Consider the following 20,394-nt stretch of genomic DNA (forward strand, 5'->3'; position numbering starts at 1 on the left):
AAAAATAACTAAAACCAAATTTCCCATAATTTTCGATCAATCCTAGTGTATATGGTATTCATCACACAAGCTAGACTGATTTTGATTTTTTTTTTCATATTTATGAAGTTTACCAATTAAACTAAGGTATGATCACAAATAATGACAATAATTTTCAAGTATTTAACAAATTTACCAACGACAGTTGGTTATTATGCATATTCACCGGTTAAAGTGATAAATTTATCGAGACGATTGGTAAACATGTATAATAACGGGCTATTATGTATAACAACCAATTAATCGCATTTACCGTAACGTTTAACATTAGCCACAGCTTAACTATTTCAATAATACTTGCGTAAGTAAGAAAATGTACTTTGACGTCTGCTAATCAGGAGAGAATCAGAAACACATGGTGAGTTTTCATGATAGATTTCTTTTGCCGGTTTTCGTACAGGACAGTTCCGATTTCAGGTACAAAAAATTCCCGGAAAATAAGTAACGGTAATATTTCAAAATCTTGCTATAACAGAAAAATTTAAGTTTTTATTTCAAGTGATTGTGTTAAATCACTAAGTGAGTGTTCCGTCCATACCTTTTGATCATGGATATCCTTCGGGACTTGCATGGAATGCGATACTTCTGCAACAAATAAAAAGTTCCCATCTACATGTATTCTGAAAAAAAAGCAAGAAAATACGCACATCAATAGGGTCCGTGCTTGTAAGTAGTCATTTTGCGTCAAACTGTTATCATTCCTAAAAATCATATTGGTTTATTTTGATTGATTCCTAGATCCCATATTATATAAGATCGCAACTTGAATTTTAAGTTCAAATCTGAAATTCCTAATACAAAGACCATACTCACAAAAGTTTGGCATTGCAGCGGACGGACGTGGTAATTGAAATTTCCCTTTTCTTGTGGCGGGAAGGCAAGGTCAGTGAGGTCAGGATGACATCACTGACGAGGTGGACAGAAGAAACCAAATGATGGCCAAAAGTTGGCATGTTCGGTCAAGATGTAGGGTAGACGCTATGGAGCTCTTTGGTGATGGGTTAAGGTCATGCTGCATAGCGGCACGTTTCTCTCCTAAAACATAGTTTGTGACACTATTCTTATAAATGTACAAATATACATATTTAGTAAACAAATATCATGCATAAATGTGTTATCCCCCACCCCCCGCTTCCAATAAATGTGTTGTATTGTACAGCAGTAAAGAAAGTTCCTTGGATGCATTTTATTGACAAACCTGTTATTAGCTAATATTAGAAGCCTGTTTAACACTTTACATTATTTTCCAATTTTTCCACACGAATGGCGTATCTGATGTTTACACGCCATTTATACACTTTTTTTTTTAATTGAAAGTATGGCGCTAAGATCAATGATTTCCCAGTAAAATGAGTCTCCAAAGACTTTCTTCATTACTTGTATATTACAAACATAATTCAGTTAAGTAGTGTAAGTGACAATAAAAGTGGCTAATGGGCTATGGGAACCATTATGAGTAACTATGCACTTAAACTCAGTGATGATATGAATTGCCTACGTGTCTTCGAATCTAAATTCTGGAATATAAATTCTGGAAATCTCCAGACTATTGAGGAGGGATCGTTTGAATGCTAAATTAAGCCCCATCCGACAGAGGGCATGCGTTGAAATTCGAACACGAGGATGCGCATGGGTTTTATGAGACTCCCAATGTCTATTTAGTAATTTTATTTACCCTTTCTGTGTGCGGTACAATAGCAATCATTAAACCCTCTGTAAAATGTCATCCTTTTTTTTTCCTTTTTCATGAAGTAGGCATTCTTCGATTTTCAGAAAGTGAAAAGTAGAAGTTATAAGGAAAAGTGTTTCATTGAGAAACCCACTTTACAGAATAGCTTAGCAATGCTAGAAAAATAAGACTTTTAACGATGCGAGATATCTCTCCGATGTTACTGCGAGGGTTGAAAAATAAGGAAATAATTTTTTTTTTTGATTTCACAGACCCCTAGTTAATCGGGATTTTGTCTTTCTCAAAATGCATTCTTCGTTCTCTTCGGCTGCTTCGCTCTCTATCACTTTCTAAATTCCGAGTGAGTGTCATCATCACTGATAAATACTTCAACATTCACTTTCTCGTTGTCTACAGAATTTATTCGTCTGCACTTTAACAGCCAAAAATGGTCTTTAACCGTTACATTTTGCCTTCTAATACCAATAAATGGTTCTGAACCAACCTTTCAAGGTGTTTTATGAAACTCGTGTGAAAACGTACAAATTGGGTTACTAGACACCCGATATTTCTCATTATTTCTTCTTTATATTTCTTATTTATTCCTTATATCTCCGTAAATGACATCAAATGTAGTATAAAAAGTTTGAAGGGGAGTGGCTCCAGAAGTATTGATGGTATACCTGCATATTTTGTCAAGGCGTGTGCTGAGCATTTTCTGTATACACTTTTATTAATTTTTAATATGTCTGTTAAAAATGGGATCTTTCCGGATGAATTGAAGAAAGCAAGAATCGTTCCAATTCTTAAAAAAGGTGATAGACATAAAATTGAAAATTATAGAGGTGTGGCCATTCTGTCACCTTTCGCTAAAATATTTGAGTCTATTTTATATGATAAAATCTATGCTCAAATTAAGACCTGTATCTCCCCTAATCAGCATGGTTTTGTTAGAAATAGATCTACGGTTACCAATCTTCTTTCCCTCAATACCCATATTGTTCAAGCCATAGCTAATAAAATCCAGCTCGATGTAATTTACACAGATTTCGCTAAAGCATTTGATTGTGTTAACCACTCTATATTAATGTACAAATTAAAAAAAATTGGTTTCTGCGATGATACATGTAAATATTTTTGCTTCGTATCTAAAAAAACAGATTGGTTTTTGTATCATTTGGCTTGTCTCTTAGTGATGGATTTTGTGCAACATCTGGAGTCCCTCGGGAGTCTGTCCTTGGACCGCTATTGTTTCTTTTTTTTATTAATGACCTTGCCGCTGCTATTCATAATTGCTTATTATTTGCTGATGATTTTAAAATATTTGACTTTATTGTAAATTTTGAATCTTGTTTTATTGTTCAAGATAAATTAACCCACATTTACCACTGGTGTATCGAAAATCATCTACACTTGAATATTAGTAAATGCTTTGTTATGTCTTACACCCGTAGGAAAAATCCTATCACATACTCTTATTATATTGGAAGTTATATTTTACAGAGAAGATATTCTGCTACTGACTTGGGTGTAATTCACACGTCAAATTTTTCCTTTCGTGACCATATTAACGATATTTGTAGTAATTCGTATCGCAAACTCGGTTGCCTTAGAAGAATAACTAAAGATTTCACCAGTTTGGATACAATGATTGTTCTTTTCAATTGTATAATACGATCTAAACTTGAATATGCATCTGTTGTTTGGAATCCTCATTACAATAATCCTATTGATGATATTGAAATTATACAAACTCATTTATGCGATATTTGTATTTTAAGAAATTTAGAGCATATGACATTACAATTTCGACAACTTTTCTCCGACAAATTTTTTTAATTACTAGTCTCCGAGAGAGAAGAAAGTTCATTCTTTTGAAATTTTTCTGGAAGTTGGTTAATGGTAATATCGATTGTTCTTTTCTTTTATCAAAAATTGGATTCTTGGTCACACGGTATAACATAAGGTCAAATAAATTATTCTATGTAGCTCACTTTAGAACATTGATTGGTCTGTCTGGTGCTATTAACAGATTTTGTATTTTGTATAATAGTTTACCTGATGAATTTGATATACTTGCGACACCTATTGGTAAATTTAAAGATCTTCTTCTCTCCGATTGATCAGCGATTTTTTTTAATATTTAAATGGTGATTTCTTGTATTTGACTGTTAAATATTTAGTTATTCATTTTTCATTTTTTTTAATCGTCTCGTACGTTTTTATTTATTTTAGTTTTTAATTGATCCGGTGATTTTATACAGACCTTTATTTTACTTATTTGGTATTAACTAGTGTTTGTTTTTATTTTATATGTTTCATAGCTGTGTATTGCATTCTATTCTGTTTGATTTTATTATATTTACAATGTTTCGGTCATGCCTTGCTGTAATTGGATTGTTTTCTGTAGCGTGGTATTAAATAAATAAATAAATAAAAATAAATAAATTATTAATGAACTAATTTGACTTCAATTACGCATGTTTCTCAACAACATTAGGAAGATAACGACCCCAAGCTCAGATACAAAAGGAATATAGAAGCTCAGCGCACGTGTGTGAGCAGGGAGAGTGAGCTCACTTTATCAAGTGTGGCCCTAAGACGAAGAATATACAGTGATTTTTCGATTATATACCCTATCACTTATAAGATGGCTATAAGGACATCCATGAGAATAGTAAGTTATAAGATGCATTTTTTTTAAGATGTAATATAAAATTATATAGCACACGTATAGGGCTTTTTACTTTTTTCCCTTGCACCGACGCATTCCTGAAAAATCACTATACTTATATTATTAGCCTAAGGAATGGGGACTCTTAGATCCTCCTCCATCCCCTCCCCCAGCACGTGCTACCACGTTGAAACATGGTTCAGAGCATGAATGACACGTATCTGAAGCTTACTGAGTAGGAATTATCACATTGTAAGGAAAAAAATATTGTTTTCGTGATTACTTGATTCGATTCATTATGAACACAACTGATAACTGATGAAATTTGTTCGCATAATCCATTTACCACGTAAAAAAATTCCGATAAAATAGCATACGACAAGAAACATCATTCTGCTAAGCCTGCAAAAATACTAGAATATTTCAGAAAAGCGTCGTATGTCTATTTCTTTGGTGAGTTAAAAACGCACTCTAAAAAGACTCATATAAAGGCTGCCACCATTGCCAATCCCATATGGAATGCATGCATAAACAATATAGGAAGAAAAATATATATTTCGAATACAAAAATGGGAATTTACTTCCAAATACCTAAAAGAATGAAATAATATTTTTCTTCTCTTGAATGGGGATAGATAAAGAAGTGCTTCGAAATGATTGAAGATTTCATATGCAAAATGGAAAGTTTACAGCAGCATTGAACCTTCTCTCTGGCTCAGCACAAGAGACACTGGTCTCTTTCCAACAGCAGCAAATGATAATGGGGCAAAAGAGCTTTTCTTTTCGATTTTATTCGGAGGGGAAAAAAATAGAAGAAAAAAAAAAGAAACGCGATCGCAAATGCATTTTTTGCCTCCCAATTTTAAATTTGAGTACAAAGAAAGAATAATAAAAATGTAGAGTACGTATTAGTACATGTATTATTCATATGTACATCTTGGGAATCCGAGATGACAAGAAAAAGATATATGAATGCATTTCTTTTCTTGCAAATCCAGCAAGAAATGATTGGGATGATATGCATTTATTTCGTATTTCATTTCCTATTCTTTTGAATGTTTACTTTTTTTTCTCGTTTCAATGTATTTAAAAATAATCTAAAAGGGAAAGAAAATTCTTCTCGTGCTTATTCAATCCCCCTAATGTCGAATCTCACGGATTAAATCTCGGAAAATTTGTATCTTCCTCGTATTTCTCAAAATTCATATCTGCGATTGATTACCATCAACGAAGGAACGTAATAGATGGCCTTTCAGTAAAATTCAAATGGTTAATATACGAGTTCAGCATGTCCATGTGTATTCATGAGTATAATCGTATATTTATTGAAACGAGCATCCGTGTCAATTCGATGACTACTTGCTGACTGACCCTATCCTGGCGAAATGGTAATTGGAATGCATCGATGATTAAATTGGCTCTGTATGCAGAACTTCAATTACATGGACAACCAATCGACTGATCTAATGGCAAAATTGATGCAACGACAAATAATTAAATTCATTAGATAAGATTTAATACCAAACTAATAAGATATCTTGCAATTAACTAAAGATAATAGACGAGGTAACTCTGGACAAGACAATAAAATGGTAGACATATCTTAGCAAAAGGAGCAAAACATTAGCCGAATTTTCATTTCAATATGGAGGGAAAACCACCATTTAGAAAACATTGCTAATAGCAAGAGAAGTGGAATAGAGTGCTACTACTATACTGAACTGAACATGAATCTCGTATACATTCCTCTGCGGAATCGTTTACGAATCGATATACTTATATGCATATTGTCCGACTTGTGCTAGTGCTGCCATCTGTGTTTCATATTTTCAAGAAAAGATAATAAATGCTTGAGTTTTTATGTTACGTCAGTATCCTGTTGTTGATCGTAAAAAATGTAACATACTTTTTAACGAACTATTATTTTTTTCATAGTTTTCATATGCATCAAATTCACCAACGGCGTTTGGAAATTATGCATATTCATCGGTAAAGGTCATAGATTCATCAAACTTACCAAGACGATTTGTAAGTATACATATTAACACTAGAACCGCGGAGTGGGTCAATTTGACCCAAATCCCACTTCGTTTTCATTTATCTCGAAAACATACATTCAGATGTTAAACAAATTTCGTGACTTTTCATGACATCATATGAGTATTAATTCACGAAAATTTTATTATCTTCCAATTCCGTGTTCCAGAGCTATAAGCACTTATCCAGAAAATATTCGGTGAAGGTGCATCACAGACGTTTTCTACAACATCCTGGACCTCACTATAAAAATATTCCTGTATTTTGTATAGAGCAGTACAGAAGGCCAGAATTAGTTTTTGGAAAACAGTTCCTCTAAAATCTTATTGAAGAACTGCGTTCATCATATGTGTTGCCCTTGCGCAAAATAAAACGTTCGTGTGCTCTTGATCATGTATCTGTTCATGAGCGATCAAAATAATAATAGTAATAAATAAAAATAAACGATCTGATGTGTCAGGTGACATAAAAATGTGGAAAAAAAAACTGTTAATTTTTGCATGGAATATACAACTTCAACATGCGATGAATGTGCAAGAATAACAAAAAAAAATTTGCTCAACTGTTCATCATAAATCCCACGTATCAGTAAGAAATCAATACTTATTTGACAGAATCATATTATAGACATTCTCATATGCGCTTTGACACACTTATTTTACATCTTTGTCCTGTTATAAGATTACTGAAAAATGTTTTTGGACTGAATATATTTAGTAAATAATGTATATTAAATCTAATTTTTACTGAATTACATCATTTTTTTAGCTAATTTCGAAGTTCATTTCATATTCATAAACAAATATAATTTTCCATTATGAATACGCAATTAAACAACATTGAATAAGAGTAAGCAAAAACTCAGGAACCAAAAATAAATTCCTGTTTTTTCGCTATGAAATACCGTTTTTTCACAGTTGGGGTCAATTTGACCCAGTCCGCGGTTCTAGGTATACCGAAAGTGCCACGGTTCTAGTGTTAACCGATTTATCACATTTTCCGTAACATATACACCTCACCGAGGTTCAGCTGCTTTCCTCATCACTCGACACTTGAATTTGTCAGCTATTCCTCTTCATAATCTTCAGACATTACTTACTGTGACTTACCATATACTTTTACATCATGCTCTTTAATTTCCGAAAAAAACTAAATAGAAAAACAGTTGCGTAGAATCTGCTGCTATGTAAGTCTTCACTTTCAATTTATGGAACGTTTCAAGTTTGAAAATAATAGATATGACGTTTGGTAGCTACCCCCATAACGTTTTACATTTAATAGCACCTACATCTGTTTACATTAAATATAATTTTTCCTGAACTCTTAGACTCTGATTAATTTTGTGCAGTAACGGTTTCCTTGTCAGTTTTTCCTCAATTTAACCCCGTTTTCGTGTCAAAATTTTGACACATTTAACCAATGATTTCACACCAATCACAGTGGAAATCCCCGAAAATATATCTAATCATAGCAAAAAGAAAATTACAATTATGATCACAATTTAAAAAAAGTTATGATTTTGTGAACGAGTCGGTCTATGAGGATTAAATATTTGCACATACGTTGTGGAAAAGGAAACGGTGTAAGTTATACTGATAATGGGAGGTTCATCGAACCTTCCAGTCCATGTTACGTTCCACGTAATTAACCACAGAGCACCGCAATAACAACGCGATTTAATTAATCAGTTAAGTGTTTTCTCTGTACTCCGGGCGAGGGTGAGTAGAATACTATTCCAGAGTATAGGCTGTATGTACTCACTTTTAATCTACGTTGCCGATAAGCAAAGACGATCGGAACTCGTATCATCAGCAGTGTGGGGGGGATGGATATTAATTAACCTTCTCCACCTATACACACAAGAACTATCAGATTTCTCTGGGAGCTCGCGTCATTGACCTACCTTAGCATGCGAAGAATGTAGGTGATAAATGGACAAAAATAAGGTGGCCTAAATGGTTTCACGTAATAATAATAATAATAATAATATTGTTAATGGTCTTTTCTCTTCCAGGTCAATATTACAGGAAACTGCTTATTTGCCGAATAAGGGACGTAGGCTTTTCTAATTGTTTATGAATAATGGAATAACCTGAAGCTCATATACGTTGCATATACACTTTTTTTTTGTGTTCTTAGTATATGGCTATTCCTTCCCAATACTTATCCTATACTCGCGTTTCTTTTTTCCATACTTTCTATGCTACCTCCCTCTTCTTCATCCCTTGCCATCATCATCAATTTACATCAACCGTAGCTTCTTAGTCCTCTCGGTGTTATTGATTTTGTGATTAGGCCTAGAGGAGACAACACCATCGTCACCACACTCCCTTCTCCGTTCGTTAAGATACTGTGAACGCGAGGTAAACTTTGTATATGGTTATACGGTAAAAATTTTCTAAGCCAAGGAGAAAAGACCCTCTTTTCTCTCTCTCTCTCCACATTTTTTCCCTCCCTCTAAAACGAGAGGAAGAGGAGGTTGTTTACTATGTATATCAAATGATGTGTTTAGCATAACGTGCGGGATGAATGAGAGGAAAGAGACTCGTTAGCCGATTTATAAGTTTATTTTCCCCAAAATACCGGGAAAGGAGCTGATGATGCGGATTTTTGAACATCTTCAGCGTTCAAAAAGCTGAAGGAAGCAAATTTCATTTGATCTTTATGTTTCTTACAATCAGGATCTCAAATTAAAAAGCGTTCGCGGACGTTGAGAATATGATAAGATAGGAGTACTTATTTAAAGATATTCTTTGAAGATTCCATCAATTTTTTGATTTCCAAGTTAGTGCCACTGAAACAGAAAGGATATATTTCATTTCATTTACCAATCGCAGTATTTACCTTGCAATTCTCTTACTTCTCTTGACAAAATAACGTGAGTAAAAAGATGTCCTTAAAATATCGTGGATGTCAAATATAACTAAGATCCAGCAACCCAACGTAAGAGTATATATCATTAGACAATATAAGAGTATATATCAAAAGCTGATAATAAATAATATACTACCCATATTACTGATTATGGTTTCTTCATTCTAAGTATGGATAGCTTCTCGATCTAATCCATTAAGTTTATCGTAATTATTTTATAAACATTCTGATTGTGTTATAATTTACGACCTACAGAGGTAAGCTATTCCATCTATTGACAACCCTATTAGAGGAAAACCTCTCTGTGACACCACAACCTGGAATGACCCCTTACTAAACGGAGTGGTGTCCTGTAGTCGAAGCAATGGATTGACGATGTATCCATAAGTCATGGTCCATTCTATCCATACATTCGAAAATTTTCAACACTTTGATCATACCCTTCCCTCAACACCTGCATTCCTCCAATGTGTACATATTCAAAAGTCTCTCTTCATAACTCAAGATTTATGTGCCTACAAGAGCATATTTGAACAAGATATATGAACTCTGAAAAATATGAAAGTACAAAAAATATTAATGGATAGAATCGAGGGGGGGGGGGGGGTGTGAGCCAAAACTATACAACTATACAAAGACTACAGCTTATACAAAGGATCATGGAAAGATGTATGCTAGGCATTACATAGACAGACAGAAAAGGAATTACGTGGATAAGGAGCCACACAAAAGTATATGACATCATGGATAGAATTAAACTTCTTAAACGCGTACGGGCTGGACATATGTGTTTAAGTAGTGGTCAGAAGAAAAGACCACAAGTAATCTAGATTTTTAGCCCGTGGTGTTAGTAGTCCGAGCTATTACAGTAAATGTGATAAATAACCGTTCATTATGCATATTTATCAAGCATTTTTTTAAATTTGGTAAATTTCCCTAAATTTATCCCTTTTACCGGTGATTATGCAAACACCCAAGCGTCGCGTCGTCTGTAAACATGATAAATCGTACTATATGACATACTATACGTGTATTGTTTCATTATATCAGTGTTCCATAAAATTCATCACACACGTCAGACACATACGGGTTCGTCCTCTTCATTCATCAAATTCATCAATTACTCTTGGTGAATGTGCATACTGGTGATAATGCATAATCACTCTAGTAAAAGTTAGTATTTCTCCAATTTGCAAACGACGCTTGTGTGCTGGCGACACTTGCCGGTAAAAGCGATAAATTTATCAAACTTACCAAGACGATTGCTAAGTATGTATAATAACTGGTTATTATGTATAATAATCGATTTATCACATTTACCGAAACAAATCGATGACATCCTAAATGTGGCCGAAGTCAAATGGATGACAAAAAATGTGACAGAGTAAAATGGAAAAAAAAACTTATAGACCTTCATCCAGCGGTGCAAAAGCGTTGATGATGATGATCCTCACGATGACGTAACACCGTATACACGGATAGTAACTGATACTTTTTGTGAGGGAATTGATGTTCAAAGTTCACTTATTCGATGAATACGAGCATTGTCCTACTTCAGAAGCCATTGAAATACGACACTTTCGTTCGCATCATGTTTTCCTTCCTTTTTCGGAGCTAAATACTCAAATTCCATGTATACAGGCAATATGGAAAGATAATGGGTAATATAAAATTTGTGACATTAGGTAATAATATGAAAAATTTTCATATTCAGGTGTAGTATCACCCTTCTCATTTTGGCGGTAGAGTTCTGGAACATACTGCATACATATAGAAATAAATTAGATATTGATGGCTCGAAATTTTGGAAAGCTACCTAAACAGACATACATTTTTAGGCGGCAGTTGTTTCTTTTTGTTCATATCATTTTCTTATATTTCCTTTTCTTCAGTTTGATAAACTGTACTCTTAAATTTGAACTATATGTATACATGGATGTAAAAATTATCCAATTTCAATGGACATATTTTGTTTTTGTTTATCTTTCAGATTCTCTATCGGATATGTTGTCTTCTGTAGAATTTACATTTCTACATTATTATTTGTACCACGATAAGATAATATTGGCAATATCAATTTTAATTTGATAGTGTCACTAGATATATATTTTCCATATGTCTGAAAATGTACGATGCAGTCCTTGTGTGTTGGATATTGAGCAAAAATTAGCAGTTAACGATTTCGATGATCAATAATTCATAATCGATTATCTCCTGCATTGAAAAAGGAAACAGCCTAAAACGCAATGATATTCAACGCTGCGAATGTCCCTCTCTTAATCGATCTGAGAACATTCACGATTTCTTTTTTTCTTACCATTTCCCCATCAAGTTCCACATCTTCCATTTTCTCATGTAATCTCATTTGATGAGATTATCTTTCAGAAAAGATCAAGGCGACAGAATGATCAGACATTCAGCAGAAGCATCTTTGAAATGTTAACGTTCAAGGTTTCTTTCCTTGTTTCTGATATTCTTTATATGAGAGAAAATCGCTTAACTTTTATGTTATTAAGGTATATTTGAACGTTATATTCAGGCTGTAACTTCTCATCTTCTGTTTTGGAAGGGCTGTAATCTTTCGTAAGACATGAAACAGAACATGCGAGAGAACATCGTGGAAAATGCTTAACTTACTTTAATAATATTTGAACAAACATAAAATTTACTTTATCTGTTGTTTTCTTGCGAATTATATCCAGGAACTTTATGCCCTCGTGGGCACTTTCTTTAGGGCCGTGGAAATTGAATCGATTTTCTTTTTCTTCCGAGGACGTATTTCATGGATAAAATAAATTTTCTGTTCACTAGTTATATCATTAACTTACGTTTCTTCTCATTTATCATGTTTTATATTTCTCTGGTTTCTATATGCAGGATGGTTCTTCTTGTTTTAATAGTTCGTTTTTAAACGACAACTCACTGCAACGATAAATCCCTCTACAGCGGTCTTTTTAGGAAGTATCTATAGTCTAATATATTAAACTGGTGCCCGCGTCGAAGAAACGATAATCCCTCTACAACGATATGTTTTCCTGGTCTACAGAGTACTCTTTGCCGGGAATTTATTCTATAGAGGAAAATATATATACATATTTACTTAAGGTATTCGAAATTATTTACAGGTAAAAAAACCTATATAACGATACTGCAAAGGACCTGAGAAATGTATCGCTATCGGTTTTGATGGGATATATATGCCCTACGCGAAGTCCATCGGGACCAAAAACAACTACATCGGAACCGAAAATAAAAACACGTGGATCAGGACCAAAAACTAAAAAAGAAGTGCGTAGGGCCAAAACAAAACAAAAAAAAATAATAATAAATTCAGTCGAACACAAAACAAAAAACGGTCGCATCGGTCAAGAAACCAAAAAAAGAGAATCGAGCCAAAAACAAGGGGCATTGAGGCCCAAATCCATAAAAAACAAACATGTGAATTGAGCCTAAAACCAGAAACAAGTTCACCAGGCCTAAAACCATGTTCGTACCCCTCACAATCGCCACAGTGGTAGTCGAATGAAGTTGGCTTTCTGTGGTTCCCAACTTCATGGCGTTAATTGGATCCGACTTCCCCGTTAATAAATCTCGCCACAGATAGAGAGAGGCCTACAAACAGTACAATTGTTCAATTATCACACTTCATTCACTTAACTTCTGACATATAGATGGCAGCACAAAATAATAAGATATATCTTATAGTCCGTTTTCAGGTTAACTTTGCAGTTAAGGGGAAGCTACGAGGGAACCGCATCACTCGTTGCTATGACAACGAAAGCGTCTTAACCAATGTATCGATGCGCGGCTTTGGTAAGGGCTCTTCCTGTTTCCGATTCCGATATCTTTAAGCCCTCCAAATAATTTAGTAACTTTATTTCCCCTCATCAAAATTGCTTCAAAAACGACACCAGTAGCGTAACTGCACACCATTATGTGTTCTTAATTTTTAAAAATATATAAATGTATTTTGAAACCGTTTGATTATTTTTGAATCACGTCGTTCAAGTATTAATTTGCCTCACATTGAATATTATTCTTGTAGAATCTGATAAAATCACATTATAATTTGTATTATAATGTAGTTGGAGCATTTTTTTAGTTTTGACATATTTTTACTTACGTTGCGGAAAACAAAAAATAAATTTCTTATTCGGACGTTTTCATTTTGGAAAATTTCTCGCAGCTCCCCCTCCCTCATTAATGTGACTCCCCCAGTGGGTTGCGATCAGCACTTTGGGTACCACTCGCATAGGGAGTCAGTGAAACACGAAATGTTAAGACCTCTGCACAAGGAAGTATTTCGTTCACTTGTGAATCGTTCCCGATCATTCTTTACAATGTGAATATTGTTCATTTTTATGTCCCATTCACATTTTCTTCGAATTTCGCGCCACCCTCGTACGCAGTGGGAAATGCAGAACGTTATTTTCTTAATCCCAAGTGACTATTAATACATAATTCGTGAAAAAAATAGCAAGAAAATGTTCGTTGATGCATAGTGATGGCGTTTTTGAGAATAACAATGAAAGAAAAAAAACACACTATAAATTTTAATGCGCAATTTAGAGAAGCATTTCTCTTCTCCTCGTTTCTAAAAATTTCGAAACGTAATAAGTTTTCTCCACAACATCGCGTTAATGTTGCCTTTTTATTTTTCGTCCTCCTTCCAAAATCCTTGTAGGAGGAGGAAATAGCTGCCCTTTTTAGCCAAGGTACAGTGGACTACTTAAAACCTGGACGCGGTCCAAAAATGCAATTTAAAGTAATTAAATACCAAATACTTAATGCTGCGAACACAAACCGAACCATTAGTCAAAAAGCTTTGTACTTACAGCTCTGAGGGTATTCTTGGAGAAACCGTTGCCTATGTTTATGGAAAGAAAACCCGTGTAAATTGGTCGGTATGCAAATTGCCGGAATCATGCGTAACGTTGTGTTTTCTTGTTTGTGCAATATTGGTTTAGATATTACTACTGACTAATTATTTTTCCGATTGAGAATGGGATAAAAAAATGTAATCTGTTCCATTATATTCAGCGTTAATACGAAATGCGTTGCAAGCGTCATTTTATCGAAGAAATTGTTGTCTTCAACCTTAATACTTCCGCTTTTGTCATATGAGGGAGTTTTACCTCTTTACGATCACGGGCGTAACATTACGTCCAAACGCGCGATTTTGGAGTATTGACATAACTGGTTTTATACTACACTTTCATACTTTCAGTGCCAATTCCAAAAATACAATTCATTTTTTCTACCACGTAAAGACCCCCCCCCCCCTCCCCACACACACACAAAACAATCTAAAATCTTTGGGAAAACAACTCAAATACACCTATTTTGTAATTTTTATTTTCATATTTCACCTCATAAATGCATACTTCACATTTATATCCTAGCTGTTTCATTTTTTTTCACACGTGTAAACGGCTAATATCCCTTAAGGAACAAAACCCTGGCCTTGTCTGGTCTGATAGCTATGTCATTATAATGATAGACTATAGGTCTTAAAATTCCCCTGAAAATCAATGAAATGCATTTGGCAATGATTTACTATACATATCGCAACAGTTCACAGTTTCAATGTGTTCAACCACGACAACGCACAGTTTCAATGCGGTTTGTATGCTGCGTAAGTATTACTATTGAAATTTAATTTTCACTTTTTCTGAAAAAATATGACGTGATAAATGTTTTTCATTATTTTTCTAGTAATTAGCATTCAAAAATCTACGAGAAACTTCAATTCTTTTCAAGAAAGTTTTTTCATTGCAAACGTGTGTAATTGCACATTTTTTAAAATACGCATTTAATTATATGTTTAAAATCTGGTGAAGCTTAATTTAGCGACGAAATTCTCAACTGTGTTCATAATGACCGCTCAGCAATTCTAGCTAGAAGTTTCAAAAATCAATGCAATGAGACAGTGTTGCTGTGTGCGTTATAAATTAGGGAAAGGAAATTATAAATTAAAAAAAGAAGTCGCATAGCGTACATAATTGTCAGACTTAAAAAAAAAATTTCCGAAGTTTTTAGTCTTTGCTGCACTCACCGTTAAGCACGTGGACACTGATACTTGAAGCGTCGGCGTTCGAAGGTCCACAAGTGTAGTTTCCGGAATCTTGAGGCTGAGCATTTCGAATGAATAGGCGAGAGATTGCCGTGTCTTCGCCGGCCTTGTGCACTGTGATCTCGCCACTGGAAGAGTCGTAATTTATCATCCGGTCGTTGTGATACCAGAAGACGAAAACTGGTGGCTCTGGGCTCTGACTTATTACGCAAGTCAAGTTTATGGAGCTCCCCGTCTTTACATAGAGGTCTGGCGCCTCTCGGATCGACGACTTAGGAACTGAAAAAATAAAATAAAAACGTGTATATATTTGAATAAATAATAACAATTGAAAGGATTAAAAGGTTTGGTTCTCTACAGTTCTAACAACATGCTACACCATAACCTGCTATACAGTCGGACCTCGTTAACGCGAACCCGCTCAACTTGAAACTACTCCGGCTAGCGTGAAAGGAATTATCGGTCCAGTTATTATCTATGGTGACATAATGTTAAAAAATGCGCTTAAAAGAGCGTATACATTAGCGCATATGAAGTAAAGCAAGAATACCGCATTTGGATGTCCAATAATATGTACGGTGTTGAGGAGGATTCTTGGCCTCTTTGAACTGGATCCAACTTTAATCTGTTTTTTCAACGACCACAAAAGAAACAAAAGTAACACAAAGGAAGATCGTGTACCCCTGAACGGATCAGAACCGCTGCAAAGGGTCGTGCGTTGCAAGATCGGCGTACCTTTACATGAATCTTTTAAATGGAAAAATTGCTTAACATGAAAGGATTTGTCAACCTGAATAAAAAAATATGCTTTTTGAAAAAAATTCCGGTAAGTGTTGGGTAAATGTCGTTAATGCGCTATTAACAACGGGAAGCACGACCTTGGTTGTCATTGGGGATAAAGCTTTTCTGCATCTAAACGTGTGTGTGGAGAGGTGCCGCGCCAACTCCTATCTCAATGTCGTCCCGTTGTTGTCTTGTTTTCCAAAGCTGTTGTAACGATTCAACATCATAGATGGTGCTGTCGATTGAACTTTCGTCCCAGATGGTGGAAAGAGCTGTTCGCACTTTCTTTCATGTCGTACGAAATATTCGGCAATTCGCATCTGCATGCGTGACTTACCACAGATATGGAAGACTGGCTGAGTGAGGAGATATTGGGTTTTTTCTCAAACCCAATGCCACATACAGATTCATAAGAATAGCCTTAATGCTCAATAACATAATCGGTTTATAGCATTGTCATCATGTTTCCATACTTTAATATGCCATTTTAATGCTTTGAGATGCCTGCCGCTTCAAACGCTCGACACGCAGCAAGTTGAAAAAAGCCACGGATTGGAGAACTAATGAGGGAAAAATTCACTTGAATTTAATGTGGAGTCTGTATTATATAGAATGTTCTGTGAGTAGTATTCGGGAAAAATTAGCCACTAACCCAAGGAAACTGACAAAAAAAATTAGTTGATGTAATTGTCGCGGACTTGATTTTGTGGTAAAACATAATTCTCAATGTGTTGGGTTTTTTTTCTTTTTCAAGTAGTGGCATTAGCGAGAATTTGTGGTAAGTGCAATACAAAAAACTTATTACAATTTATTTTCGAAAATAAGCACTAATGTGTCCGAAGTGGGCAAAAGTTTGAGTAGACGACAACCATCATCAACAAATCGCATTGCATAGAAATGCAACATTATTATGATGGGAAGAACAATCTTTTGTGAAAATCAGGTTCTTCTCATTCACTGGGTGTAAACGTATTTCTGATGCACGTCACCACAACACAGGAATTCACAACAAATCACATGCAACAACACTATAAGTAAATATGAATTTTGCATTTCCTCTATAGTTTTCAGTGATATTTCCATGGGATTTCCCCCATTTCATGGAAATGATTTTATAATCATTGTGTCGAGATTGTAATCACACTGATAATATCCACTAAAGATATGAGCTCTTGCATGCACAGAACTTGAAATCTTTTAGTATGTTCAATGCATTCACAGCTTTGATATTTTTCGTTTACCACCACACATCGCACAATCTAGGTTTATGTAACTTATATATGTTTGTAATATGATTAATTAAAGGGTGATTTCCCTGAACAATAACTGCACAAACAAATAACCACTCATAAAGAAATAATTGTGAGATAATTCTAAAAAAAATTGTGATGTGTGGGAGTAAGACATTTTTTTTATTCAACACTCAACAAAGAAAAAAAAAATAGACTCACAAGATTGAATTTGAATGTAGATGGGATACAAAAAACCTTTAACAACATATGTATGTGCCCAAGTTGTCGTCTGACGTCAATAAAAACGTTTTTTGGAAGTCGTGAAATGTCTCAAACATTATCTTCGACTTTCAGAAGATAGATGGCGCTATTCGAAGAGACAGAAAGGAACACACTACGGCCTTCTGGTGCAGGTCGGAACCGAACCCAGTCCGTTCGAGGATTGCCCCTACGTATTTTACACCATGCTTCTACCGACGGCGCTATCTTCGCAGTGACCAGCACATTTCATTTTATGAAAACTTCAAAAATATTGATTAGTTATGTAATTTCCGTTAAGTAATCTGCTGAGTTTAGCCGATGGTAGTTATTTTTTTTCGTTTTCTTTTATATTTTTATCCTTGAAAAATATAGCAATGTAATTATAAATACAATTATTTGCGTTATTTATAATTATCGAAAAGAAAAAGATTTTAAAAAATTCATTCTTCAGTTTAATGTACACGTCTAAGAGCTCGTTGCATCTTTTTCAATTGTTGACAGATTTCACAGATCTGATATTCCGTAAGAAAACATGATATGAATGCAATTATAATTCATATAACGTGTTGATATATTTATACGAACAATTTCTCATTGAAAAGTTTTATATTTCCATTTAAACAAAATCGCAATTAAAAGTACTTTATTTATCTTGTGACAACCAGTAACGAATAGGCCTAAGGTAGTTTTGAAACACCCTCTGAAGGTTCCTTAACAAACATGTTGGATAATTTTGATATTTTCATCCGGAACAGAATTTTTCAGTTCGAAATAAATTCGTGATTTTTATGACGCAAAATCATTTACGCCATAAAAAATCACGTCATTTCATGACCTTCATAGCCAATAAGGTCATGAAATGACCTGATATTTCATTAAGGTCATCAAGAATCACGTTATTTCCTAACCTTTATTGTTCGTGGTCATTTAATGACTTTGAAATGATGTGAATTTTTCTTTGACTGACGTCATTCAGAGAAAATGACCAAATTTTCACGTCATATTTGACGTCAGGCGACTACTTGGGTACTTCATTCATTTATCTTGTTACAACCAGTAACGAATAGTCCTACGGTAATTTTGAAACACCCTCTGAAGGTTTATTAACAAACATTTCGAATAATTCCGATATTTTCATCCGGAACAGAGTTTTTCAGTTCGAAAGAAATTTGTAATTTTCATGACGCTAAATCATTTACGCCATTTAATATCACGTCATTTCAAGACTTTCATGGCTGAGGAAGGTCATGAAATGACCTGATATTTCATTAAGGTCATCAAGTATCACGTTATTTCCTGACCTTTATTGTTCGAGGTCATTAAATGCCTTTGAAATGTCATGATTTTTTTTTTGACTGACGTCATTCAGAGAAAATGACCAAATTTTCACGTCATATTTGACGTCAGGCGACTACTTGGGTGGACGCAAAACATATGAGGTAAACATGCAGCCACGTGGCTCAAAGCTCCTTTAAACTTGTGAAATTTGAATTTTTCATGTCACACATATTTCCATATATCTCTATTTTTACCACTCGCAGAACAAAAAGTGAGGAACAAAATGTTCCGGAAAGAAATGTTCCTCCACCCTGTAGCGTAGTAAGTGCACAGGTACTCATTGATGAGCCGTTGCTTTCAAAACTATAATAACATTTATTTAGCTAACGAGGTTAGAGCAATTACCAGCATTCAGTCGCTACGTAGTGATCATAATGCCTACAATGCAATAATACAAAGAAATATCCCTACGATAAACGTTATTCCTAGCGCTTAGAAATTGGGTACTCTTTATACTTGAGCACATTATCAGCAAATCAGAATCGAGCTACTACGACGTCATAGAAACATTACTGTATGCGTAATATGATAGGAGGCGATTTCTTGCAAAAAATCCAGCTGATATGTTATCGCCAAACACCAGAGTCTATTAACGTTTTCGCTTTCATTTTGTCATAACGTCTCGTGGCTCACACGATTATATTACAATGACATGTAATTTAATAATGCTATAATATAAATATCATAATACTAATAATGCTACATTATATGATAATAATAATACTAATAATGCTACATTATATGATAATAATAATACTAATAATGCTACATTATATGATAATAATAATACTAATAATGCTACATTATATGATAATAATAATAATGATAAATTATATAATAGTAATAATGATATATTATATAATAATAATGATATCGACATGCGATAGATACAGCAGCTTGCCGCAAATATGTTTCGTTTCCTAATGAATCTATTTTCATTATGAACCAGTAACAAAGGAAAGGGTCGGCACCCTGTAATCAATAACAGCTTCGCTGGGCGACGTTATAACTGCCAACTTCATGCAATTGAACCATATTTGGATTAAATCGGAAAATAATGGAAACAATTTTTATTGATTCAATAAACGATAACGTATACGGGGTCGGCCCTCCATTCACCTGTCTCGCCACATTCGCTGTTTGGGAACAGCCCAACCTCTTTCCGGTGCATCTGACAATTGGTGGTGAATTATAATATAATACAATAAACCATAATCTGTGAAACTGTATGTGTGTGTTAAATAAATTAAATATAATAATAAATTAAATTTTTCAAACGAAGATAGCAAATTGGAAAAAAAATGTATGGGCGGCTCAGCGTCAAAGGTGGAGTCGACTGATGTAATGTATATATGTATATGTGAATTGACATCATCGTGTCCCCCCTCCCAGCAATAATACCACCAGACACTCA

General features: G+C 34.5%; 1 protein-coding gene across 1 annotated transcript in view; it reads right to left on the reverse strand.

Annotated features, from left to right (window-relative positions):
* Positions 1–604: 604 nt before the first annotated feature.
* The window catches only part of LOC149071777 (zwei Ig domain protein zig-8-like), a 233,021-nt gene continuing 213,231 nt past the window's right edge, over positions 605–20,394 (reverse strand). Inside the window, exons 4-6 of the mRNA XM_089247846.1 lie at positions 15,349–15,645; positions 853–1,074; positions 605–659 (exon numbers count right to left, since the gene is read on the reverse strand). Of these exons, the coding sequence (XP_089103972.1) occupies positions 932–1,074; positions 15,349–15,645 (440 nt within the window). The 3' untranslated portion in view covers positions 605–659; positions 853–931. The remainder of the gene's footprint in view (positions 660–852; positions 1,075–15,348; positions 15,646–20,394) is intronic.

The sequence above is a fragment of the Pholcus phalangioides genome, unplaced genomic scaffold (genome assembly GCF_987345545.1).
Source record: "Pholcus phalangioides strain wild (caught in Gottingen) unplaced genomic scaffold, Ppha-v1.0 ptg000018l_1, whole genome shotgun sequence".
Classification (NCBI taxonomy): Eukaryota; Metazoa; Arthropoda; class Arachnida; order Araneae; family Pholcidae; genus Pholcus; species Pholcus phalangioides.